This window comes from Talpa occidentalis, unplaced genomic scaffold (assembly GCF_014898055.3).
Source record: "Talpa occidentalis isolate TD23 unplaced genomic scaffold, MPIMG_talOcc4v2.1 talOcc4.12, whole genome shotgun sequence".
Lineage (NCBI taxonomy): Eukaryota > Metazoa > Chordata > Mammalia > Eulipotyphla > Talpidae > Talpa > Talpa occidentalis.
In genome coordinates this window covers 59,534,920-59,557,451 of record NW_023601212.1, presented here as the reverse complement: position 1 = coordinate 59,557,451, position 22,532 = coordinate 59,534,920, and the positions used below count along the sequence as shown (strand labels likewise).

Genomic DNA, 22,532 nt, shown 5'->3' with positions numbered 1-22,532 from the left:
AGATTTTGGTGATGAGGTAGCTTTGATTATTGATGTTACTTTATTTTCCAAAGATTTTGTAATAAAACTTCAAGGAATGTGGAACCTGCCTACATTCATGTATATTTATCAAATGTAATTTTTATTTTGAATATTTATTATTATTATAAAGAGAATATTAGTTAAATCTAATCTTGTTTGATTTTCGTGCTTTTAGGTATCCCTAAAAATCAAAATGCTTCCTAGTAAAATGGGACTTTGTGGCCTTTTTGTATTAATTTAAATACTTTAATTTCAATATGGTACTCTTTCTAAAGTTGTTATTCTAACTTGCGTTATAAATTGTTTGGGTAATAAGAAATGTGTTTCCATTTTGTATATTATCAAACACCCCTCCCCCCAAAAAAATTTAGCAATAATGTTTTTGCTGAAAGACAGTTCAAGATGGAAGCAAGAATAGGGCTTTCTGCTCTTTAGAAATCACTTCTATTAAATCCAGAATAATTCTCTAGGTATTTCCTGACTGGCAGTCATTAGAGGGAAGGAAAGGTGTTAAGAATGACAAATTAGACTAACAAGTCATTCTATTTATTTGTAATGATGACTCTTTTGAGACCATATATGACCTTAAATATTTCCCCAAATTTATCTTAGTACAGAGATGTTAGTTCCAAGCTTTGTATATAGAGTTAAAATATATCAAATTCAGCAGTTTACTGTGGGTGTGGCAGAAGTTAGATAAATAATGACAACTTCTATTAATCAAAATATGACTGTATTTTTGAGAGTGAAAATAGTAGCTCTGTCACTTAAGTTCATGAAGACTTAGTTGATTTTTAATAATTAATAAGTTTTTCTGCCAATGAGCATTAGATTACTGCTGACTTTTTACTGTCATAGTACATAGTACCTTTTGGTACTTTTTTTTACAGGGCTTAAAGGTGCATTTCAGGGTTTTTTTTTTTCCTTCTGCCCATAAGAAATAATCTTTATAAATGTCATAAGGAGAATACCTCTAGAAGTTTATATATGCCATTAATATGTTATAAGGATCGGTCAGTTTCATTGTCTTCTTTTGTCAATCTTGATCTGAGCTTGCCGAGTAAGTCTGTAAGCCTGCATGTGCCTGGCAACTGTTACCTAGTGACAGTTTCAGCTGCAGTAGCCATTGGCTGTGCTGTTGATTGGGGCAGGAGGACCGAGTCACCTTTCTGATGGTGAGTTCTTCTGCATCAGCTCAGGATGAGGAGGAGGAGCAGGGCTCAAGCTCAGGTGGAGGCAGTGAGACTGAGAGATTGTGAAGAATATACCGACAGCATCGTGGTAACTGCATCACAGTAAATCGGACTTCTGAATCAAGCAGCCCAGCCTAGCAGCTGATAAAAGTGAATGTAGGTGAGAAGCATTGCCTTATTCCTGTAACAAGAGAACTATTTTGTGATAAGTGAAACTAGAAATGTACAAGGAGGAGTATCCTGTGGCTATTATAAAAGAAGAAGGACTTCCCTGAATGACTTAGTGGTGTACGAGAAAATAACTTTCAGAAGAATGCTTTCTATTAAACTGCTGCATTGTTCCTGAAGGAAATGTGGTTCTTCTTTTTTTTTTAAATTTCTAGTGCATGTTATTTCTTCAAAAGGTATAACAACAAAGATTGTCAAGGGACTCTTTGAAATGCCTGTACTTTACAAAAGACTTTTGACAAATGTTAACCTGCTATCAGAATGACCTTGGAAGCCTTTTGGATGGATTCTATCCTGCAAGCCTTTCACTATTTCAAACTGTAGGATTTAAACTCATCTTGATTCTTTAGAGGTATTTTAAAACAAAACCATATTATAACCTACCTAATGGCCCCTATATTCATTGAGCATTTGCTCAAAATAGAATACAGAAATAGAAGAGGCATTCTTTTAACATATGCCTGCTACATAACTGCTAATATAACAAACAAGGTAATTTTCCACTTTCAGAAGATTTAGTTGAAATAATGATTTAATGTGTTAGTCATCTAATGAAAATAGAAATGGTATAGAAACAGAATATGAAGCCAACTGGAAATACTTAAGAAAAATAACGGTAGCATTTCTAATCAAATAAGCTCAGCGTATATAGCAAAGTTTCTATTATTGTCTGAATTTCATATATATTTACATGTATATGTGAGATGTAGGTGTGGTTGAAAAGGTGAAAAATAACTTTGAGCTATGTATTTTATAATCATGCTCCAGTGTAAGAAAGGTTGCATATCAGGTGATGGTAGTCATTTTCAGTTATTGATGCTAAAATTAATGGCAAAAGATTTATTTTCCTTTTGAAAAAGAAGTAGAAATTAAATAATGTAGTAAGACTAGTGATTGTAATGGACTAAGCTATTTCATCTGAATGCTTTTAAAAATGCATGCAGAATTAAAACTTCAGATATTTGTCATATTTTGTTATGTTAACCCATTGCGTATTATCTTCCCTACTAGAAATGTGCTTTCTTTCTCATGAGACTTAGGGCAATCTGGAGTCTGTTACCTCTGTTCTGCTCCTTTGTGCCCAAATAAAGATGAGTCTTTTGGAATTAGCCTTGATCAAGGGGGGGGAGTTCTTAGCGTTTTAAACAAATAAATCATAAAGTTGCCTCACCAACATCAAACCCTGAACTGAGCCCTGAGACACTCTTTGTCACAAAGAACTTTTTCTCAGCTTTCCAGCCAAATCTGAGATCTTAATTATTTAAATTCTAAAATATGAATCCACTTCTCATGATAGAGGAAACAAAAAGCCTGAGACAATTTAAGTCTTTCTTTTCTCATTCTTTCTAGTTGATCCCTAAGAAACTACCTTCTGAGGAGAACAACCAGCCCACAGAAGCTTTTTTTCCCTTGGCAATTGATTTTTTTTCTTTTTACAGATTTAAATTTTCATAGTACAAGGTAATAAGAAATCCATTTTCTGTGTAAGTGCCTTGTGTCTGCAAAAAAGTTGTCTGAGAACACTGGAGGAAGATAATCAGTGACCTTTTTTCACCTCCTTTCTAGCTTATCCCCCTCCCTTTCCCCACAAAGCTGAGTGTCACTCCTGCATTGAGGCTGATGAAGAAACTTGAATACTCTCTGGGATGCTCAGCAGTGACAGAAGCATTGCCACTGTCTCCTGAAGCTGATTCTGAGACACTCAAATGCAGAGTACAACAGATGCTGGGCAGGACACCTGCTTGCTGTAGCCAAGGCTGCAGGTTCTCTTAAATCCAAGCCATGAATGAATCCAGGTGGACTGAATGGAGGATGCTGAACATGAGCAGTGGCATTGTGAATATATCTGAGCATCACGCCTGCCCACTTGGATTTGGCCACTACAGTGCAGTGGATGTCTGCATTTTTGAGACAGTTGTTATTGTCTTGCTGACCTTTCTTATCATTGCTGGGAATTTAACAGTCATCTTTGTCTTTCATTGTGCTCCACTCTTACACCATTATACTACCAGCTATTTTATTCAGACAATGGCATATGCTGATCTTTTCGTTGGAGTTAGCTGCTTGGTTCCAACTCTGTCACTTCTCCACTACTCTACAGGTATCCACGAGTCGTTGACTTGCCAGGTTTTTGGATATATCATCTCAGTTCTAAAAAGTGTTTCTATGGCATGTCTTGCTTGCATAAGTGTGGATCGCTATCTTGCAATAACCAAGCCTCTTTCCTACAATCAACTGGTCACCCCTTGTCGCCTGAGAATTTGCATTATTTTAATCTGGATCTACTCCTGCCTAATTTTTTTGCCTTCCTTTTTTGGCTGGGGAAAACCTGGTTACCACGGTGACATTTTTGAATGGTGTGCCACCTCTTGGCTCACCAGTGCCTATTTTACTGGCTTTATTGTTTGTTTACTTTATGCTCCTGCTGCCTTTATTGTCTGCTTCACTTACTTCCACATTTTCAAAATTTGCCGGCAGCATACCAAAGAAATAAATGACCGGAGGGCACGATTCCCTAGCCATGAGGTGGATGCCTCTGGAGAGACTGGACACAGCCCTGATCGTCGCTACGCCATGGTTTTATTTCGGATAACCAGTGTATTTTACATGCTGTGGCTTCCCTATATCATTTACTTTCTTCTAGAAAGCTCCCGAGTCTTGGACAATCCAACACTGTCCTTCCTCACCACCTGGCTTGCTATAAGTAATAGTTTTTGTAACTGTGTGATATACAGCCTTTCCAACAGTGTTTTCCGGCTAGGCCTCCGAAGACTGTCTGAGACTATGTGCACATCTTGTATGTGCGTGAAAGATCAGGAAGCACGGGACCCCAAACCTAGGAAACGGGCTAATTCTTGCTCCATTTGAAGAGAACTGCACAGCAAATCAAGTGTAATCAGACAGTGATTTTGGATCATATTCTTGATTCATCTGGAAATTTTGCCTCTGGAGAAATACTTACTTGAATAGTTGAGTATGAGCTGAAGGGACTAAAGGTTTCTTCCTTCCCCTCCCCCTTTTCATGGATAAAAAAACTAAAGGAAGGGATGCATAGAGAGTAATCTCAAGAGATAATTATAGTGTGAGTATAAATGTGCAGTAATAGGAAAAATTAAGCACTAAGGATAAGGATCTCAGATCTTCTGCAGGACATGAGTAAAGCCCCTTGGTGTCTCTTGATCTCTATCTGACTAAACTTTCTCTTCTGTCTTTGTCATTCTTTGTCTCTGTATGGATTACTCTCTTTGTGTGTGTTGAAGTTATTACTTATATAAATCGCCCTTCATAGAAAAATGCTACATATCATATATGTGGTAAAATATAATCTTTTGCATCAAAGTGTGCTTTTAAAAACACTAATATGCAATCTATAAGTGATCTTTCCATGGAGGATGCATAGTAAACCTCATATTTGATTGCCTGTCACGCAGCCCTTCTGCTTGTTTTTATAATATCCACAGCATACATTTTCTGCTATGAATAAAAAGAAATAATATTTTTGTTTGTTTTGGATAAAATGATTATGCTTCCCCTTCTAACAGCCTTTTCCCCCCACCCTCTTCATTTTTCTTGATTGCTTTTCTTTGGTACCTTAATCCAGAAGTGTCTTAGCTAATTAAAGAATCTACTGCATAGAGCAAGCATAATATTAAATAATTTAGTCCTTCCAACAAGATAATCCATAGCCTGTTTCAGGAATTGTGTTAACTGTTTTTAATGTCTTTTGGAAACATTTTTATCTGATTCCATTTAACTTAGATCATGTGCCCAAAATAGGTTTTTGTTTTGTTTTCTTATAGTAGCAAAATAGTGTTGTTTCTCTTTAAGAACTCCACAAATAATTTAATGCGGTTGCAGGGTACTTACCAGTAGTGAGGTATTATTGCTCTTAAAGCTACTTGGTGTGTCTTTTTTTTTTTTTAATATAAGTAAAATATTAACCATTTTGTGTTAGGTCCTCAAAACTTACTGTTACGTCCACTAATCATTTGTGTGATATACATTTGCATATATTATATTTTTTACAACGAAAATGTAAATTATGTGATCTGTGCCTAATGTTTTCCTAGCACCTTATATAGATCAATGTTGCTTAAGTTATCAACATTGGAAAAAATATATAAAAACTTCTTTTAAGAGAAAAATACTTTTGTGTAGTTGTTATTTAGATATTTATATTAGACCAAGCTGCATCCTTAGTGCTGCTGAGAGTACAGTAGACTTAATTATTAAGTACAGGTGATAACTGTCAGTATTTTCTTTTGTAATGATCTGTTTTCATATTTAGGGATTATATTAATTTATTTTTTAGCGTGCTACATGAAATTGTTCAATTGTCAGGGGTTTAGATGTAGTAAAATGGCATTTTGGGAATTAGTAGTAAAGCAGATGTGAACGGTGAAACATCTAAATCTTACTTTTTTACTATAAATTTCCTGCCTGACAGATTTTAAAATTTATATCAAAACTACTATTTTACTTCTCAGCATTTTTGATTTCTTTGTTTTATGAATTGCATTTAATGAAATGTGCCTATGACTCTTCAAATTGGAAGCCAACCATGTTTGCACACTGGTGGTTTGACTTCAGAGGTCCTTTGTTAGAAATGTTAGTTACCATTTTATTGAAGTTGTTCTAAACCCTTGTATGTTTTTAAACATGTAAGATAGGTTTAAAATAATGAATAAAACAGTATTCTATCTCTCAAAATCAGACTTTGCTTCAGTTTTATAAAATGTTTACTTAGAACAAGAGTTTACTATTTTGGGGTTCAAATTTTAATTATTTTTACATTTTTGTGGTTTATTTTTCTTGTCCTACTTAACCAAGTGACATCTTGGTTAAGCTGAAAATTTAAGTTTAGGCCAGTTCAAGGAAACAATACTACTAATTTTTCAATTCTCATAAATAGAACATTTAACATTATATGTATTATTTGTAAATCAGATTTGATTCCTTTAGTATGGAGTATAAATATAGTTAGAGATGACCCAGTAGATTGCACAGAAAACCTGAAGCGATATTTATTTTATTTTCCCTGTCTGACTTTTTCTCAGAATAATTAATAACAGCAGTTATATACAAGGCACCATGTTGTTTTATATTTAACCTTTAATCTTCACACGACCCTTTGAGATGGTACTGTTATTATTCCATTGTAGAGATGAGGAAACAAAAGAAAAGTGATGTATCCAAAATCACTTAGTCAATGGCAAAGTTTCATTCATACTCAGCTGGTCTGGAGCCAAAGTCTGTACATAACCACTATGTGGTTTTGCCCAAAACTCTTCAAACTTTTGTATCTTTGTACCTTTTCCCAAGGAAATTTCTTAAGATTTTCCTTTTTTCTCACCTACATCTTTTGCTTCAGTTCTTTCCTTATATTGTGATATCTTTATCCTTGAATCTTGTAAGCAAGCTCATTTATTAAAACAGTGATCTGAGAAATACAAACTTCCCAATTTATTTTATAATCAAACTGAAACCCTGGGGCATGACATTTCCTCGATAATACTTTTGCTCATTTATTAAGTTTTCCTTGAATACCTTTTCAAATCTCTAAGTTTCTTGTTGAAAAAAAAAACTTTTTTGAAGTAGTGAAGAAGACTATTATAGATGAAAGGCGAGTATTTATGAGACATGTTTGGTTTACTTTATTATAATGTTTATTGTGCGACTCTAGGGCAAACTGCCTAACTTCTTTTTTGACATATTTTAATGCATGTTTGTATAATAAGATAATACTTATTTTTAAGCTGCTCTGTCTTTTTTAGAATAATGGGTTTAACAACAGAAAGTATCACCATTATTCTCATCATTTTAATGTATTTTGTGGTATTTATCCTATTTGGTTATAAATAGTAGCCAAACAATAACACTATAGTCTTGTTACTAAGTGTTTTTTTTTAGCTGCAGAGTTCTTTAATGTTGGAAGGCTTTATAACCTACTGTTTAAACAGATTAAGAAGGTTAAGATGTGGGAAATTTGTTGGTATGACATGGTGAAAATAGCATAGTATTCAGGTAGAATCATCAGGTAGCATACTATCTTTTCAAAATAGTAACAGTAATTGTATTTTAAGACATTAAAGTAATATGATTATGGTTAGTAATATGATTATGTGTTGCTGAGTCAGTGCTATATTCTAATGCACAGGTTCCCCAACAGTTGCTCTTTTCTTTGAGCAAAACTTTAGGAATAAGAATTATAAGTAGAAAGTGGCACTCTCTACAATCATTTGTAAAGTATAGACATTGAGGAAAACAAAATAACTGTGGAATCAAAATTCTCTTTTCAATGTTTCTTGTAAACCTAACTTTTAGAGAGTAGTGGTTTTTAAATATTGTTATCTTTTCAAAATAGTAACAGTAATTGTATTTTTTAATCTTTTTTTTTAAAAAGATTTATTTATTTATTATTTATTTATACAAGCACTGGGTACAGTCAGAAGCGCGGGAGGGCAAGAGAATTCACCAGAGCCAGAGCGGGGAGCAGAGCAGGCAGAAGGACCGAAGTACACTGCTGAGGGGAGCAGCAGGCGGCAGGAGAGGTCTGAGCGCCATGTGGGACCCTCCTCCTGTGGCCAGGGAGCAGCTGGGGATCGAACCAGCGCGGCAGAGGCTGCGGGCAGCCTCGCAACCCCGCGCTCAACCGCTGCGCCACCGGGGAGGCCCAGTAATTGTATTTTAAGGCATTAAAGTAATATGATTATGGTTAGGTTTTTCATTTTTTAATTAATATTCTCTTCAATTTTTTTAACAATAGGCATTTATTTTTATATTTGAAAAATAAAACTTTTCTTAAAAATGCTGACAAACACAAAATAGTCTTTGTTGATTCTACAAGTAACATTACCCAATTTTATCTCAATACCATTTTCTTTTGAAGATAGTTTATAGAATTTTATGACTTATGTAATACATGGCATTTCAGGTAAATTTCTCAGACAAATTTAATGACCTACTTACCATATTAAATGTTCTTGACTTCATTTTTTTTTTTTATACAATCACTTTGAGATGTTATCTGCTTCATTTGAAATGAATCTCAATCACTGTAGGATTTTCTAATGTCCATTAATGGAATCTTTTAGCATATTTCACATCTTTAAAAGTAGAGGGATGACCCTGTGTTTTAGAAAATGGGGTCGAGTTGATGTGTTAACTGCATTCCACAGATAGGTAAGATTCTGCTTTCCTATCCCAAAAGATTAGTCTACTACTTTGCTACTTTGCTTAAGATAAATAATAATCATCTTTGGCTTTAAAAATTTGACTCCAATTTTATGTTTTCTACTTAAACAAGGTTAATGCTGGTTAAATGTGACCAAATATGCTTTATAAATTAAAAAATGGTGGTATTCTTTTAGTTGGGAAGCCCATACACAGAATAATCAAATATTGCAACAAGGGAGCAGTGAGTGGGATGGACACAGAGATGGAAATGAGATGCTCACTGTGTACCTTTATACAAGAGAAGAGTATTCACTATTCAAATGTTAAGTTAAAAAATATTGGCCTTCACTTTTGACATACGCACAGGGAAGGTGCACCTGAGACCTTTTGGCACATTTAGTTGTTGTTTGGTTTTAAAACAACAAATAGACGTTACATCATCTATTTTTTAAAATTCAAGATGTATGTTTGAATGCAATGCAGAATGTATCAAGAGATGACTGGTACTTTTGAGTGAGGTTGTTATGCTTGATACAAGTGAACGTTTGTGCATAAGCTCTGTGTAAAATACAATTTTAAGGCATCTGCTTATGTTCCTAATAGAGTTTGAAGTTTCAAATGGATATTATTAGATCATACATTTTATACTGATAACCTTTTCACAGTTACTCCACTTAAACTTTGAGGACTTTTATAATTAAAAATGTGAAATTGGTAAAATTGGCATTATAAACAATAGGCCTGGAGAAGATGAAGATAATTTGCAAGGAGGCAGATTTTATAAACCCTGAAAATCCTGGTTTTAATATTTTAACAAGTTAAATTATATTTGGATTTTTCTTAGAATCACTTGAGATTTTAGAATTGCTTGAAGTTACCAGTTTCAAAATGGAGCATAGTTTGTAAGAAAACTTCCTTATAACGAATATCTAAGTTTTTGCAAGATGATCTTCTTGCTAGAGTTTAGATTTTAAAATGTAATTTGTATTGGAACTAAAAACTACATAAAACTTAGTTCCTTGTCTTTTTATTCAGCTGCTAATGTGGTATACCCATACATTATTTTACCTTTAAACATGGCATCAGTAATACTTAACAATGGATTTAATCTGCAAACATCAAAAGCATTTTTTAAATGTTCTTTCAATAAATGATAATCTTCTATTCGAAAAGAGTTGATTTACTTATAAATAAAATGTATTTTTTTTGGTAGTACTATATTGTGCAATGAAACAGAAAACTAAAGAACAGGAGATTTTGCTGTATAGGAGCCAAACTTGTATGCAATTGTAAATCTATATGAGAATTTATAATTCTGCCTTGATATATAATTTTATTAGTAGGTTTTTGGTAATTTGGAAGTTAGAAAATAAATGGATATAGTCATATTTATGGCTTAAGATTTTTTTTTTACAACAAAAGGAATTTTATCCTTTTTGACTTTGCCAGCTAATGTCTTTTTAAACTAATCTATCAGAAAGCTTTGGTTTTCCTCAAGTTTAGTCAAATGGGTGAGAATAAATGATCTTAATATACTTTTTTAAAAAAGATTTTTTATTTTTATAAAAGAATTGGGGTGCAGGCCAGAGATGTGGAAGGTTAGAGGATTCACCAAAGACCGAGCAGGAAATAGAACAGGAGAGGTCTGTCCCGCCATGTGGGTTTCTCCCTGGCCGGCCGGGATTCGAACTTGTGCTGCAGTGGCTGCGGATTGCTTCATAGGTTGCTTCTTAACCCTTGCACCACCTGGAAGGCCCTGACCTTACTATGCTTTTTATATTATTTTAAGTCACTGAGATAAAAGAAACATCATTTGAACCCATATGGTCTTACTGAACACCTTAATAATTTATCTTTTTTTCTAAGTAAATGAATATAATCTTATGCAAAATTGAATATTAAATGATAGTTAACTGTCAGATTTTCATTAGTTTTTTTTTTTTAATGAAATATCTTAGAGAATCATTAGGTTCCTGCCTTCTTCAGAACAGTCAATGGACTGGAGGGTCTTAAGAGAAGACCTCACAGATTTCTTACAGAGATAATGTTTTTTTAACATCCTTATTTATATTTTCACAGCATAGGATTTCTCCTCCCGAGTGCAGTCACCATAGTTACAGGGACTATAATGGTGTTATAGTTTTCCCACCACCAAAGTGCCCACAGTCCTCTACCATACTTCATTGCACTCTCCTATGTCATGTTCTCTCTACTCTCCCCCTCTCCCGCCTTGTCCCCTCCTGAGTGTCTGAGATCTATGGCCTGCTTTCAAGGGTCAGTCTTAGTTTGTCTTTGTCTGATCCTTTCTTTGATTTCTTTATATTCCACCTATAATTGAAACTATCCAGTATTTTTCTCATCCTGGCTCACTTCACTTGGAATAATCCCCTGCAGTTCCATCCATGTTGCTGTAAATGGTGTGAGTTATTTTTTTATTTTTACAGTTCTGCAAGATAATTTTTTGTTTTGTTTTGTAGTTTTTTGATTTATTTAAATATTTTATTTTATATAATTCTTACATCTTTTTTCATCTCTGCACAATGTATGTATTTTCATTTTGTTTTTTTTCCCCATATAATTGCACCCCCCCACCCCTTATTTTGACTCTAGTCCTTCCTTTCCCCGGCCCCCCCCCTCCCAGTGTGTCTCTGGTTTATAGTTGCTTGTTGATTTTGATTTTTACTTTGTATTGATTAGTCTTTTTCCTGGTCTCTTATTTAGGTTTTCTAAATTCCTGCTATGAGTGAGACCATCCGGTATTTTTCTTTTTCTTTCTGACTTATTTCGCTGAGCACAATCCCTTCTAGCTCCATCCATGTTGCTGCAAACTGCATGTGTGTGAGTTATTTGAGTGTTTAAATACTGTCTCTATTTTATCAAGATTGCTTTGGCTATTTGGGGTCTTTTATTAAGGTCCCTATAGATAGAATTTTTTTGGTTCTACTTCAGTGAAGAATACAGTTGAGATTTTGATAAGGATTGCACTGAGTCTGCATATTGCTTTAGGTAGGATTAACATTTTAACAATTTTAACTTTTCTAATCTATAAGCGTGGAATGTCTTTTCAGCCTCTAGGTGCTTCCAGATATAGATATCTTTGTGTCATCCGTTTCTATCAATAATGTCTTAGAGTGTGCAGGTCTTTCACCTCTTTGCTTAGTATTTTCCTAAGTATTTTATTCTTTTTGATGGGATCATTTTCTTAAATTTTTTTGCTTGTTCATTGTTTGCATATATAAAAGCAACATTTTTGGTTGTTGGAAGAAGTTGTTGCTAGTGGCATAAACAATGGCTCAAATTTTAAAACCTTTCATGTAAGGATCAGCAAAAATCAATTTGTATATAATCTTTGTAGACAACTACTTTACTGCATTTGTTTGTTATTTCTAATAGTTTTTTTTGGTGGAGTCTTTAGGATTTTCTATGTATAATATTATGTCATCTGTAAATAGTGATAGTTTTGTTTTTTTTTCCCTAATTTATGTAACTTTTATTTCCTTTTCTCAACTAGTTGCTCTAAGACTTCCAATACAATGTCAAATAAAATTCATCAAGTTGCCCTTCCATAATTTTAGACAGTGTTATGAAATAATGAATTACAGCTAGTCACTATAAACATCTCTAAATTCTGCCTCCCCTAATTTTTATCCTTTCTACTGAACTGATTGCCCCTTTTTATCCTCTGTCAAGATTCATGTTAGTTGTTTTTATTTGTAATATTAAAAGAAATGTTGCCTAAACTTAAGGAAATTTAGGGGATATTTAAAAGGGTAAAAGAAAATAAATCATTGTTCAATTACTGTGATATAATTAGATATAACAACTTCATTTTTTTTCTCCCACTTTTCCATTATGGAGTAGGTCTTTTTATGTAAATGTTTTTAGATGTAATTATTTATATCGTAAGCATTTTTCTATGTTAGTGTATATACTTTCTGAACATCTTTATAAAGCATTGTCCCTATTTACTATTTTTTTATATTAAAATTGTTTTTTTGCTGAGGTAAAATTGGTTTACATCATTGTATTTGCTTTAGGGTTACAGTTCAAAGTTCTACAAATGTAATTTCCATGCCATACCCACTGCTAAAGTACCAAAAATCCTCCATCATGTTCCACTGGAGCCCGCCTCTTTTCCACCCACCCTGCCACACTCCCTTTCTGATTGCCTCAGTTTTGTAGTTAGATGTCAAGGACTTGTTACTGCTTGGTTTTGTCTGACCCTTTTGTTTATTTCTCTGTATTCCATGTATAAAAGAAGTCATTCAGTATTTGTCTTTCTCTTCTTTATTTATTTCACTTAGCACTGTCTTCTCCTGTTCATCCATGTGACAAATGAGAAAGAGAATACTGAGTCATACTGTATGAGGATATTTTCAGGTTATTTATACATTTTGCCAAATTACTTTCCAAAAGCAGTGTGCCAGTTGATCTTCACACTAAATATGTAAGAAATTTTGTTGTTTCTCCACAAATTTGCCAACAGCAATTCTCTATTAATAAGTAAATTAAGGGAATTAATTTTTACTTTATCCCCTTATACCCCTTAAAAGAAATTGCTTTGTTAATGTGGTTCTTCATGGTATTTTTCTTCTTTGCACTAAAAATAAATAAATAAAAAATGATGATATGTTAAATAAGATGGAGAGAGTGGAGCCTCTTAAACCAAAGGGCCCAAATTCTTTTTTCTGAGAAGTCTTTGAGTTCAGATCATCTTCAGTCTTTTACACCTTACCATTTATTCTGTGCTGTTTTTTTAAGAGGATATATTATTTTAAAAACACCAAATTCTGTCAATGGTGTTCTGTTATTGATTCTATCTTTAGCATTGCCTACGTCATTGCATCTTATATGTGCCACCAGCCACCCATACAGGAATTTGAAAAGGGTTACAACGTTTTTCCTGCTCTACACCCTCTGTTATAGCAGTGAGAGCCCTTCTACCTTTTCAAGGTAGGGGAGGATCTTTTCCCAAGCAGAAACTTTTGAGGTCTATATCCTTGGAGTGGAGGTGAACATCAAAACTGAAGCTGTTAAGAGCTGTCCTGGTTTCAGCATGTAGGATTTTCCTAACCTTCTGAACCATTGGTATAGTTCCTGCAGGCCCTTTGTATATGGTGATCTCACAGTTATTTGCTGAGCTGAATGTAAACTGCTCTCTATGTAGTTAGTCATTTATTTGTTGAATTAAATTATTTGGGTTAACTGTATTTCTGTGGTCTCTCATGACTAAGATTTATTAATTAGCAAATGGAGCCAGGCAAAGCTTTTAAAGAGTGTTCTCCCTGTGGAGTCACACAGTACACACTAAATTCTTTCAGCAAGTTGTGACAACTCATGTATAGTGTGTGTTATTAGTGAAGCTCAGTATTTTTACTTGTTATTATTTTAATTTTCTTTGTGATTGTTCAGGGTTGAGGGGGATTAACAACAACAAAAGTCACACTATAGAAAAAAAAAAAAACACTAAATCTTCATAACTGCAAAAACCTTTTCTTTTGAGAAGTGCTTAATTTGGAGTAATCCAAACAGTTTTTGGTCTTGTCAGAAAAAAAATGTGCTATTTTCTAAAGTTATTCTATATATTGAATTTAAAACTTTTTAAAGGCCAGACAGTTTCTATGTCCTTCTGTTTATCCATTTAGCAAATTAAAGTATATAGCAATGTATTCTATAGCAAATCATATATATGTGTGTGTATGTATATATGATTATTGGAAGCGTTTACTATAAGAAATTTTAGCACTTGTATTTCATAACTGCATTGACTAATGAGAAAGATTGTAGTGCAGATATCTTTAGCATTTGGTACATGTTTTTCTGGGAGGTTTTTAGGATGTATTTTAGTGGAGATTTTTAAGAAGATGAAAGATAATAACCTTTGGATTTTTATTTAAGTGCAGTTCTGCCCAAGGACAGATGAATGATTGGATGACATTTTAAAATGATTCTCACAGAGCTATAATTTTGTGATGTTCTCCCCATTTCTAATTTATTGTTCTCTTTGAATATTTCCTCAGAAAGCCCATCCATTCTCATTCTCCCATCCTTTTGCTGAATATACTGAAATGGAGTGCTCTGAATCTGGACTCGTACTTTTTCTTTAGTCAAATATATCTAGCTTTTTATTCTGGATTTCTTTTAAAAATTAAAACCTAAACAATTCAAAGGGAATTCATTATTGCCAATTCTCATTCCTTAAACTATTTCTCTTTTTGTTTGTCTTTCAAGAAATTAACATTGGCACCAGTGTCTTCCTAGATTTCTACCTTATAGCTGTGCGTATTTAATAATTTATTGAAAAAACACTACTAGGACATTTTCTTCTACCTTACTCCTCATTTCATTCAGAAACCAATTTGTACTGATTCTTTACTGCCTTTTAAGACATTTTCTATGAGTAACTACTTAGGTCATTTTCTTTCAGTCCTCATTTACACTTTTATTACATTCGTTAGGTAACTTTTGGATTCAGCCTCTTACTTCATCAAAGATCCATCAAAGAATCCTTCAGAACTAGTAAGGTGGCTTAGACAGCTTAGGCAGCTCTATGACTTAGACAATATTCCTGATTTTGAGCCAAAAATCTGTTTTCTTGAAATGTCTGCCATTTGATCCCATGTCATCTCTGAAGAAGCACAGAAACAGGCCTTCTCCCTTTTTGATATAGCTCCTCTGAAAATGAGAAAACTGCTCATATATATTTTTTCCATTTCCCAGAAAAAACATTTTTATTTCCTAAACTCTGTATCTTCTAGGTGCAAATCACTCTGAGATACTTAGAGTATGGTGGTGAACAGGATGATATAATCTATTTTCTCATGGGTTTATGTGCGAATGTTAGTAAACAAGAAGTATCACAAATTAAGATACCTGTAAGTAAAAAACAGATAAATTCTGTAAGACAGGGTTTAAAGTAGAAAGGATATGGGGATAGGAGGCTACTTCTCCATGTACTTTGGTTTCCAAATCTCTCATCATCTTGGTTAACTCCCACTATAACATATGCATTGGTTTTGGCTTTTTGTTTCAAATCTCTATAACATGGACTTCAGATGCTAATGTCCTCTATGTAAATAGAAAGGTAGAAGCTTCTCAATTATATGTGAGATTGAGCTATTGGACTACCATATCAGTAAGATTATTATTGAACAGGAAAACACAAACATTTAGATCTTTGGGGCTGTTGCTGAATTTAGACACAGTTGTCTCTGACTCAGTGTGCCCTTGTAAATGCTACAGTGGAACTATTAGTGACCATATCTAGAAATAGGTTTCCATTAGTGCAGATCCGGGTATATTTATCTGTTTTAATAGCAGGCTCACCCTAGCTTTGTAGTAGTGAACTTTTTTAAGTCTGTCAGTTATGAACTGTTCTTCAGTCAGATCTCTCCTATTCTAAATTGGAACATTTATTTACCTAGTTACAGGGTTTTGTAGCCATTCCTGTAATATTTAATTTCACTTACTAGCCCTCCCTTCTAGTTTTACTTGAACCTTTTGAATCTTACAGATTCAAGCAAATTTCTGTATTGCCTTTCAAATCATTAATAGTGATGTAAAGAATAGTACCAAGAACAGAACTTAGCAAAAAAAAAAAAAAAATGTTTCTTTTAAAGTGATTTTGCTTTATTTAATTAGTACATTTTGAATATGGCCATTTATCTACCTTTAACTCTACCTAAATGTGTTAATACCCAGTTCCCATTTTCCCTTCTTATTTTCAATTATTTCATGAGAAGTTTGCTAAAGAGAATGAAGTATTGTCATTCAGCCTACATTCCAAAGTCAAACTAATTTTGGATTTTAATTTTCATTTTCTTCTTATCTGTGTAATTCTGGACATGTTACTTAAATCCTATGACTATTGGATTCCCAATAATTGTACCAGCTTCATGAATACATAGGAGATAATGAATATAAATCATCTATCATACTACCTGTCATCTGGAAGAGCTCAACAAATATTGAAATAGCAACTGAGTCATTCTTGTTAGACCTGAAGAAATTAGTATATTTTGTTTCAGACTTAGTTGTTCTAAAATTCTTTCAATAAAATTGCTTATATATAACTATACATAGCTAGACTTTTGCCATTTATTCTTGGAGATGTACACCATAAAAATACCTTTGTTTTTTAAGTTTAAGACATCTGTCTAGAATTTTGCTAGATGAAGCAAAGGACTTTCCATCTCTGAAATCTATATTTTCTTATTGAAACTTTAAATTTTGTCTTCCCTATAGTCATTTTTCATTTTTCCAGTGATCCACAATTTCTCAAAGGTTAGCAATACCAGATCTTCTAATAGCTGCTTTAGTTTATCTTTGAACTTAGGCAAAAATGATACATGAAATGAAAGGTAAATTTGGGAATTCCCTGGCTACTTCACTTATCCATGAATCTCTCATTTTTGTTAGTATAGAGAATAAAATTGTCTATAGTAGGAAAAAGAAATAACATTTATAGCCCGGGTACTATACGACAAGTACACACACATATGTATGTGTATATATAGATGTAAGTATACACACATATATCATTTTATTTAACCCTTTAGTAACTATTTCTCAGGCAAGGAAACTGAGCATGCTAAGTGTCAGATAACTACTGCTCTTACTATGAAGTTGGCTCAAATCTTTGTGTGTATATATAATTGTAAGGGAACGTTGGTGATAAGGGATATTAATTTGGTAACCACATACTAGATAATATTCATTTCGTTGCCTGTATCTTTTAGTGAGGATATCTTTTTTTACTTGCTAATAAATCAGGTCTTTTCACTGATAGGAAATTGCCCTTCTAAGCCACAAGTCCGGCATTTCTCAGATGTGTGGTGCTTATTAAAATTGAGTATTGCCAGCAACTACCTTTGATCCACTAAATCAGAATAATTGGGATGTAGATCTCAAGCCCAGAGTTTTGACCAGCTCTGAAGGCAGTTTCTCTCTGTACTCAGAAGATTGAGAATCACTGTATTAAATATTGGTTTTCAGTATTTTTCTGATTCTTTCCTATCAAAGTTCTCTCCATCGCTTGTGTTCCCAAGCAGTAAGTTCTATCTTCCTTTCTCTTCTGTCCTGTCTCTCATGTTCCGGTAACCATAGCAGTTTGGCCATGTCTACCTCTACCACCTGGAGGGCCACTGTTTTTTGATGTCTGTGTGGAAAATGAAATGTCTTTGCTGGAAATATCTTTACTCTGGGGAGAGGCTGGATCTTCAAGACTTTGTAGAAAGGAACACTTTGCCATAAGTTCTCTGTCCCATTTAAGTCACAAGCTGGTCAGTCTTAAGACATATTGTGTTAATGTAAATTAAAACCAAGTATACTGTTTTCTAAGGTTTTGGAACAGAGCAGGAGCATTAAAGTTGCTCACTAGACCAATATGGAAAAATGGAATTTTGCTTAGTTCCACTTTCTAGAAGATGTCTCAGCAACCTTCTTTGGATTTTTGTCACTGCCAAGCCGGCCTTACCCCTTTAAGGCTTAGCTGCCTAGAAAGGAAAAATAGTGCCACTTTTTAGGCCTATAAGAACAGAGCACTCCTTGGTTTTTGAGAATTTCAGCTCAAACATACCTTGTTTGTTTGGTTATTCCTTCATCAAGTCTTGCCTACAGCCATGATCCACCTTCCTTCTCTTAACCATTACACAGGACCACTGTTGCACCAGCCAGGCACCCAACTACATGCTCTGCTCAGCATATCACAGAGTAGCTACCATTTATTTCATCAATTCATCCACTTTATTCTCACCAATCTGCCATCAACCAAATTTCAGTGCTTAAACATGTACTATTTCTTCTAATTCCCCATACTTAGTTTTAAAGTTAATTTACATATGCAACATTCTGTGTAAATGTATTTGTATCAGCAAAATAAATGGTAATGCTACAAAGGCATGATACAGAATTAATTTTCCAAAGGTAATGATGAATTTTTAGTTTTATACCTATGTTGTAATGGCAGCATCACCTTGAATTCAGGGGCATTCTAGAATGCAGTGTTTAATTAGAGAACAGAGCATACCAATTAACATAGAGATTAAATTCATGATTTCATTGGCATTGTGCCCTAGCCAATTTAAGTAGCCTCAAAATTGGAGTTTGCCTGATATTTGTCTCATTTTCCTAGTCAAGTTACCTCAATTAAAAAAAAAAGGCATTAAGAGTGCTCATGCTTTGTGCTATGTGTTATGCTGCTTTGTTCCCCCTTGAAGTAACTAATAAACATTGTGGGGAAAATCTTGTCTTACTGATACTATGTTTCAATACAAAGGCATTTCAGCCATTTTGCATGGATTTCTTTGAAAAGGATTTACTAAAATTTAAAAAATTTAATTTCATATATAATAGTTTTTTTGCTTCCAAATTCAATCACACTTAGCACTTAGCTGTCTCCTTACTAAAGCTCCTTTTTAATTGACTGTGACTACATTTATTAATTGAATGTCATTATTTGTTGTCTTGAAGAATTAATATTTCTCTTTTAATAAAAAAATTTTACTGTAATTATATGATGTAACTCAGATTGGAGATACAAGATGCTATTAAGACAACATTTACTTTCTCTTGTAGGGAAGAGAGGTAAGAATAGTTATCTTGTTTTCAAAACCCAGTTGGGGGGTATTTTATTTGGGAAGGTGATAATATTTTCATATACTAGAGATTTCACTAAATTAGAAACAATCTTAGAAAAGTAGGTATTTAGTAGAATTTTATATTAAGCAATTATATTTTGGAAAGGACTTGAACATATTCAAAGCAAAACTAAACACTGACATAACTAGCTTTAATTTTTTGACTTCCAAACAAAAATCCCATTCAGTTGTTAGTTATTGACTTCATGGTCACCTTGTTAAAGTAGTTCTTCTGAATATGATAGGTGTTGGAGACCCCTTATTGTGGGGCTATGTACAGTAGAGACTCATTATGATCACAGACTCTTGGGAAGATAATTCAGATTGCAGAATGCAGAATTTATCACAGGCAGCAGATACTGGATCGGAGACTATTTATGATGCCATGTTTGTGTCTTTCCTCAAATTCGTATGTTGAAACTATAACACCTAATGTGACTATATTTTGAGATAGGCCTGTGAGGAAGTGACAAAGGTTCATTGAGTTCATAAGGGTGGAATCCTAATATGATAGCACTGGTGCCCTTATAAGAAGACATAAAGATACCAAAGCAGTCCTAGAATGTACCTAGATACCCATTATGTACCAAAAATCATCCTCCTAAAGGAAAGTGGGTGTTCAGTGTAAACTGCATTGTTGGTAAGGTTCAGGTACAGAAACCCACATCAGGGAATAGTGGCAACTCTCCCAAAATTCAAGTTCCCAACAAATGACCAAACTTTAAATCAGTCCTTTCTAAGGATAACAATCTAAGGCCTGCTATGTTGCCTCTTTTCTACACAGTAATATTTTAAAGTAAAAATAAAATGAAATGTACAGTGCTTTTCATCAACAAAGTTTATGTATTAAAGAAACAAGTTTTAAACCTAATCATTGTCTTCAATTTGATCACGCATATTAAAGGGACAATTTGACAAATGTTAAGAAGACGATTCCAAATAGAGTGAAATGTTGCCATACCTTTAGGGTCAAACCAGGGAACAGTATTTTAGATTCTGTTCTCTTATACAGTAAGAATAACTTTATAGTGCCTTTAATAATAAATGCCTAGATAAATAAAAAAGGTACGCTTACTCTATAATAAATTTTGAGTAAAAGAACTTCACATTACACTTATTATCTATGTTCTTTTATTTCTATTAGAGTCTTTCCTTTGTTATAAATTTGCAAGAGAGTGCCTGCTGTAGTAGGAATATTAGCCTTTTTCATATATGGTTTATTGCTACCCACTCTGTCTGTCTCCCACTCCCACCAGAATAGTATTAAGAAAATGGATTTTAAATTTTTATTCAGTCTTTAGAAGGATTCTATAACTTATTATGAGATTGAGTTTTTAGCTTTGTTGCTAAAAAACAGGCATGACTAAGATGTGAACATGTTGAAATGAAATGGGCTGTGTTAATTTAATTTCCAAGAGAGCCATTTAAGCAATTCAGTGTTTGTGAAAATCTACACCCTATTTCAATGGACTTTTAACTTCCTTCATTTGAAATGAGCCATGAGCTAGCCCATTAGGTGGTTTTGAAAAACTCAGCATCAATACAATGTTGTCTAGGACATTTCCAGAATTATATTGAGTTGAGATTTGAAAATGAAGATTGATGTTTCTTGAGTTCTGTGAAATGAATTTGTCATAAATATTTGTTCAAGGTCTTGCTGTTTAAGCTATTGTAGTAAAACTAGAAAAACAAAAGGAAAGATCCATTTTAGCTGAGTGATGAAAATGTTGCAAGTCTAATCGAGAATTATGATATAGGAAAAGAAAAAAAACATGGTAATTACATTAAAGAGGCTATAGTCTTGTCTCTCATTTTTGTCATGAAGTCAGGAATTTTTTTTCATTCTATGGAATCTTTTTTTTAATTGTTGTACAATCTTGTCAATAGTTTCACAATATAGGATTTCTCTCTTCAGGTGGTCACCTCCTGAAGACCCATAGTTCTCTATGGAATCTTTTTAAATATGGAGACAGGTAACTTTTTATGGTCTCCAAAATGGTACTAAGTTAATCCCCTGCAATAAAAATAACAATACTGTACAATTTACTGTCTCAAAAATTCAAGCATAGTAAACAAGGATATATTGTCTCTGTTGTATTTTTCAACAGCATGCTATTCCCTCAATTATCTGTCAATCCCCAAATTGTATTTCTTACCCATAATGAACAAAATTGTGGTTCAAGTATATTCACATTTTTCAGTATTTTTCTGATTCTGCCCTATCACACTTCTCTCCATTGCTTGTATTCCCAAGCAGTAGGTTCTCTACCTTCTGTTCTCTTCCATCCTGCCTCTCATGCTTCTGCAACTACAGCAGTTTGGCCATGTCCACCTCCACCTCCTGGAAGGCCACTGTGATTTGATGTTGGTGCTGAAAACACTGTTGACAATATAGACCTCTGGTGTGAAGAATTCCTAATTTGTAAAGTGTATGTTATTTTCTCTGGAGCTCTGCAGAAGCACACAGCATTCTGTGTTACCTTAGTGAAACTCTAGCCCTTCTCACCCCCTCCCCTCAAAGTGGATTTGTTATAATCTATTATAGGGATCCAAAGCTATTCTTCCTTGTATTTTCCAAGTATCTCAAGACATTTCTTGGGCAGCAGTTTGTTTTTCTTCTTTTGGGCACAGCATATATTGTCCAGAGCACTGGGTCAAATCCCACTTAGAAATGGAGGTAGAAACAGCATAGGCTCAAGGGTCTCCAGAGGACAAGATGTCTACAGTATTTTCCCAGTGTATAGAACTTACAGCCTTTTTTTTTTTTCCTGCTTTAAGATTTCTTACTTGAGAGGCCCCTTAGCAATTAACAGAAATAGCTCCCTGAGGTAAGCATAACTTGGCATATATAATTACATCATGTTAAAATTTTAACATTTTCAAACCTGCTTTTAAAAACCAGCGAAATTTTCTTTAGATGCATGTGTAAAACATATTAAGGCTGAACTGTTCTAACTGAAGCAGGTGAGGAGCCCTGCAGTTAATCCCACTAAGGATCATGCATAGAAGGTTACAAATTGCTGGTCTCCTCTAACTCCCTTGTCTAGTAGATGAGAAAATAAATTTTCATAGAATCCATCCATATCCATCACTTCTTCCAGGGTCTTATTTTCTAGATCTTCTTTGATTAACCTCATTTTCTCCATGAAGCATGGTAGAATTAGCTGTTACTGTGGCATTTTGTATAAATGTGTGAGATAATGTTTATTTTGTTTCATACTTAAACACTGTGCTCTCTCATACTTCCTAATCTCTTAGTCACTTTTGAAAGATTAAT

The 22,532-nt window shown here is 33.8% G+C and overlaps 2 protein-coding genes across 4 annotated transcripts in view; both read left to right on the top strand.

Annotated features, from left to right (window-relative positions):
* Positions 1–22,532, top strand: part of RABGAP1L (RAB GTPase activating protein 1 like) — a 572,843-nt gene that overhangs the window by 178,682 nt on the left and 371,629 nt on the right. The gene's annotated exons all lie outside the window — the stretch shown is intronic.
* GPR52 (G protein-coupled receptor 52) lies at positions 1,775–4,812 on the top strand. 2 transcript variants are annotated; one of them, XM_037506432.2, is made up of 2 exons: positions 1,775–1,794; positions 3,009–4,812. In XM_037506432.2, exon 2 carries the CDS (start codon positions 3,225–3,227, stop codon positions 4,308–4,310), a length of 1,086 nt encoding a protein of 361 aa, XP_037362329.1. In that variant the 5' UTR covers positions 1,775–1,794; positions 3,009–3,224; the 3' UTR covers positions 4,311–4,812. The 2 variants fall into 2 exon arrangements, with proteins under 2 accessions (XP_037362329.1, XP_054549436.1); XM_054693461.1 differs by having other exon boundaries at positions 1,781–1,794; positions 2,793–4,812.

Excerpts from the sequence above, each read along its gene's own strand:
- GPR52 (XM_037506432.2), top strand. The coding sequence starts at position 3,225 with ATGAATGAATCCAGGTGGACTGAATGGAGGATGCTGAACATGAGCAGT.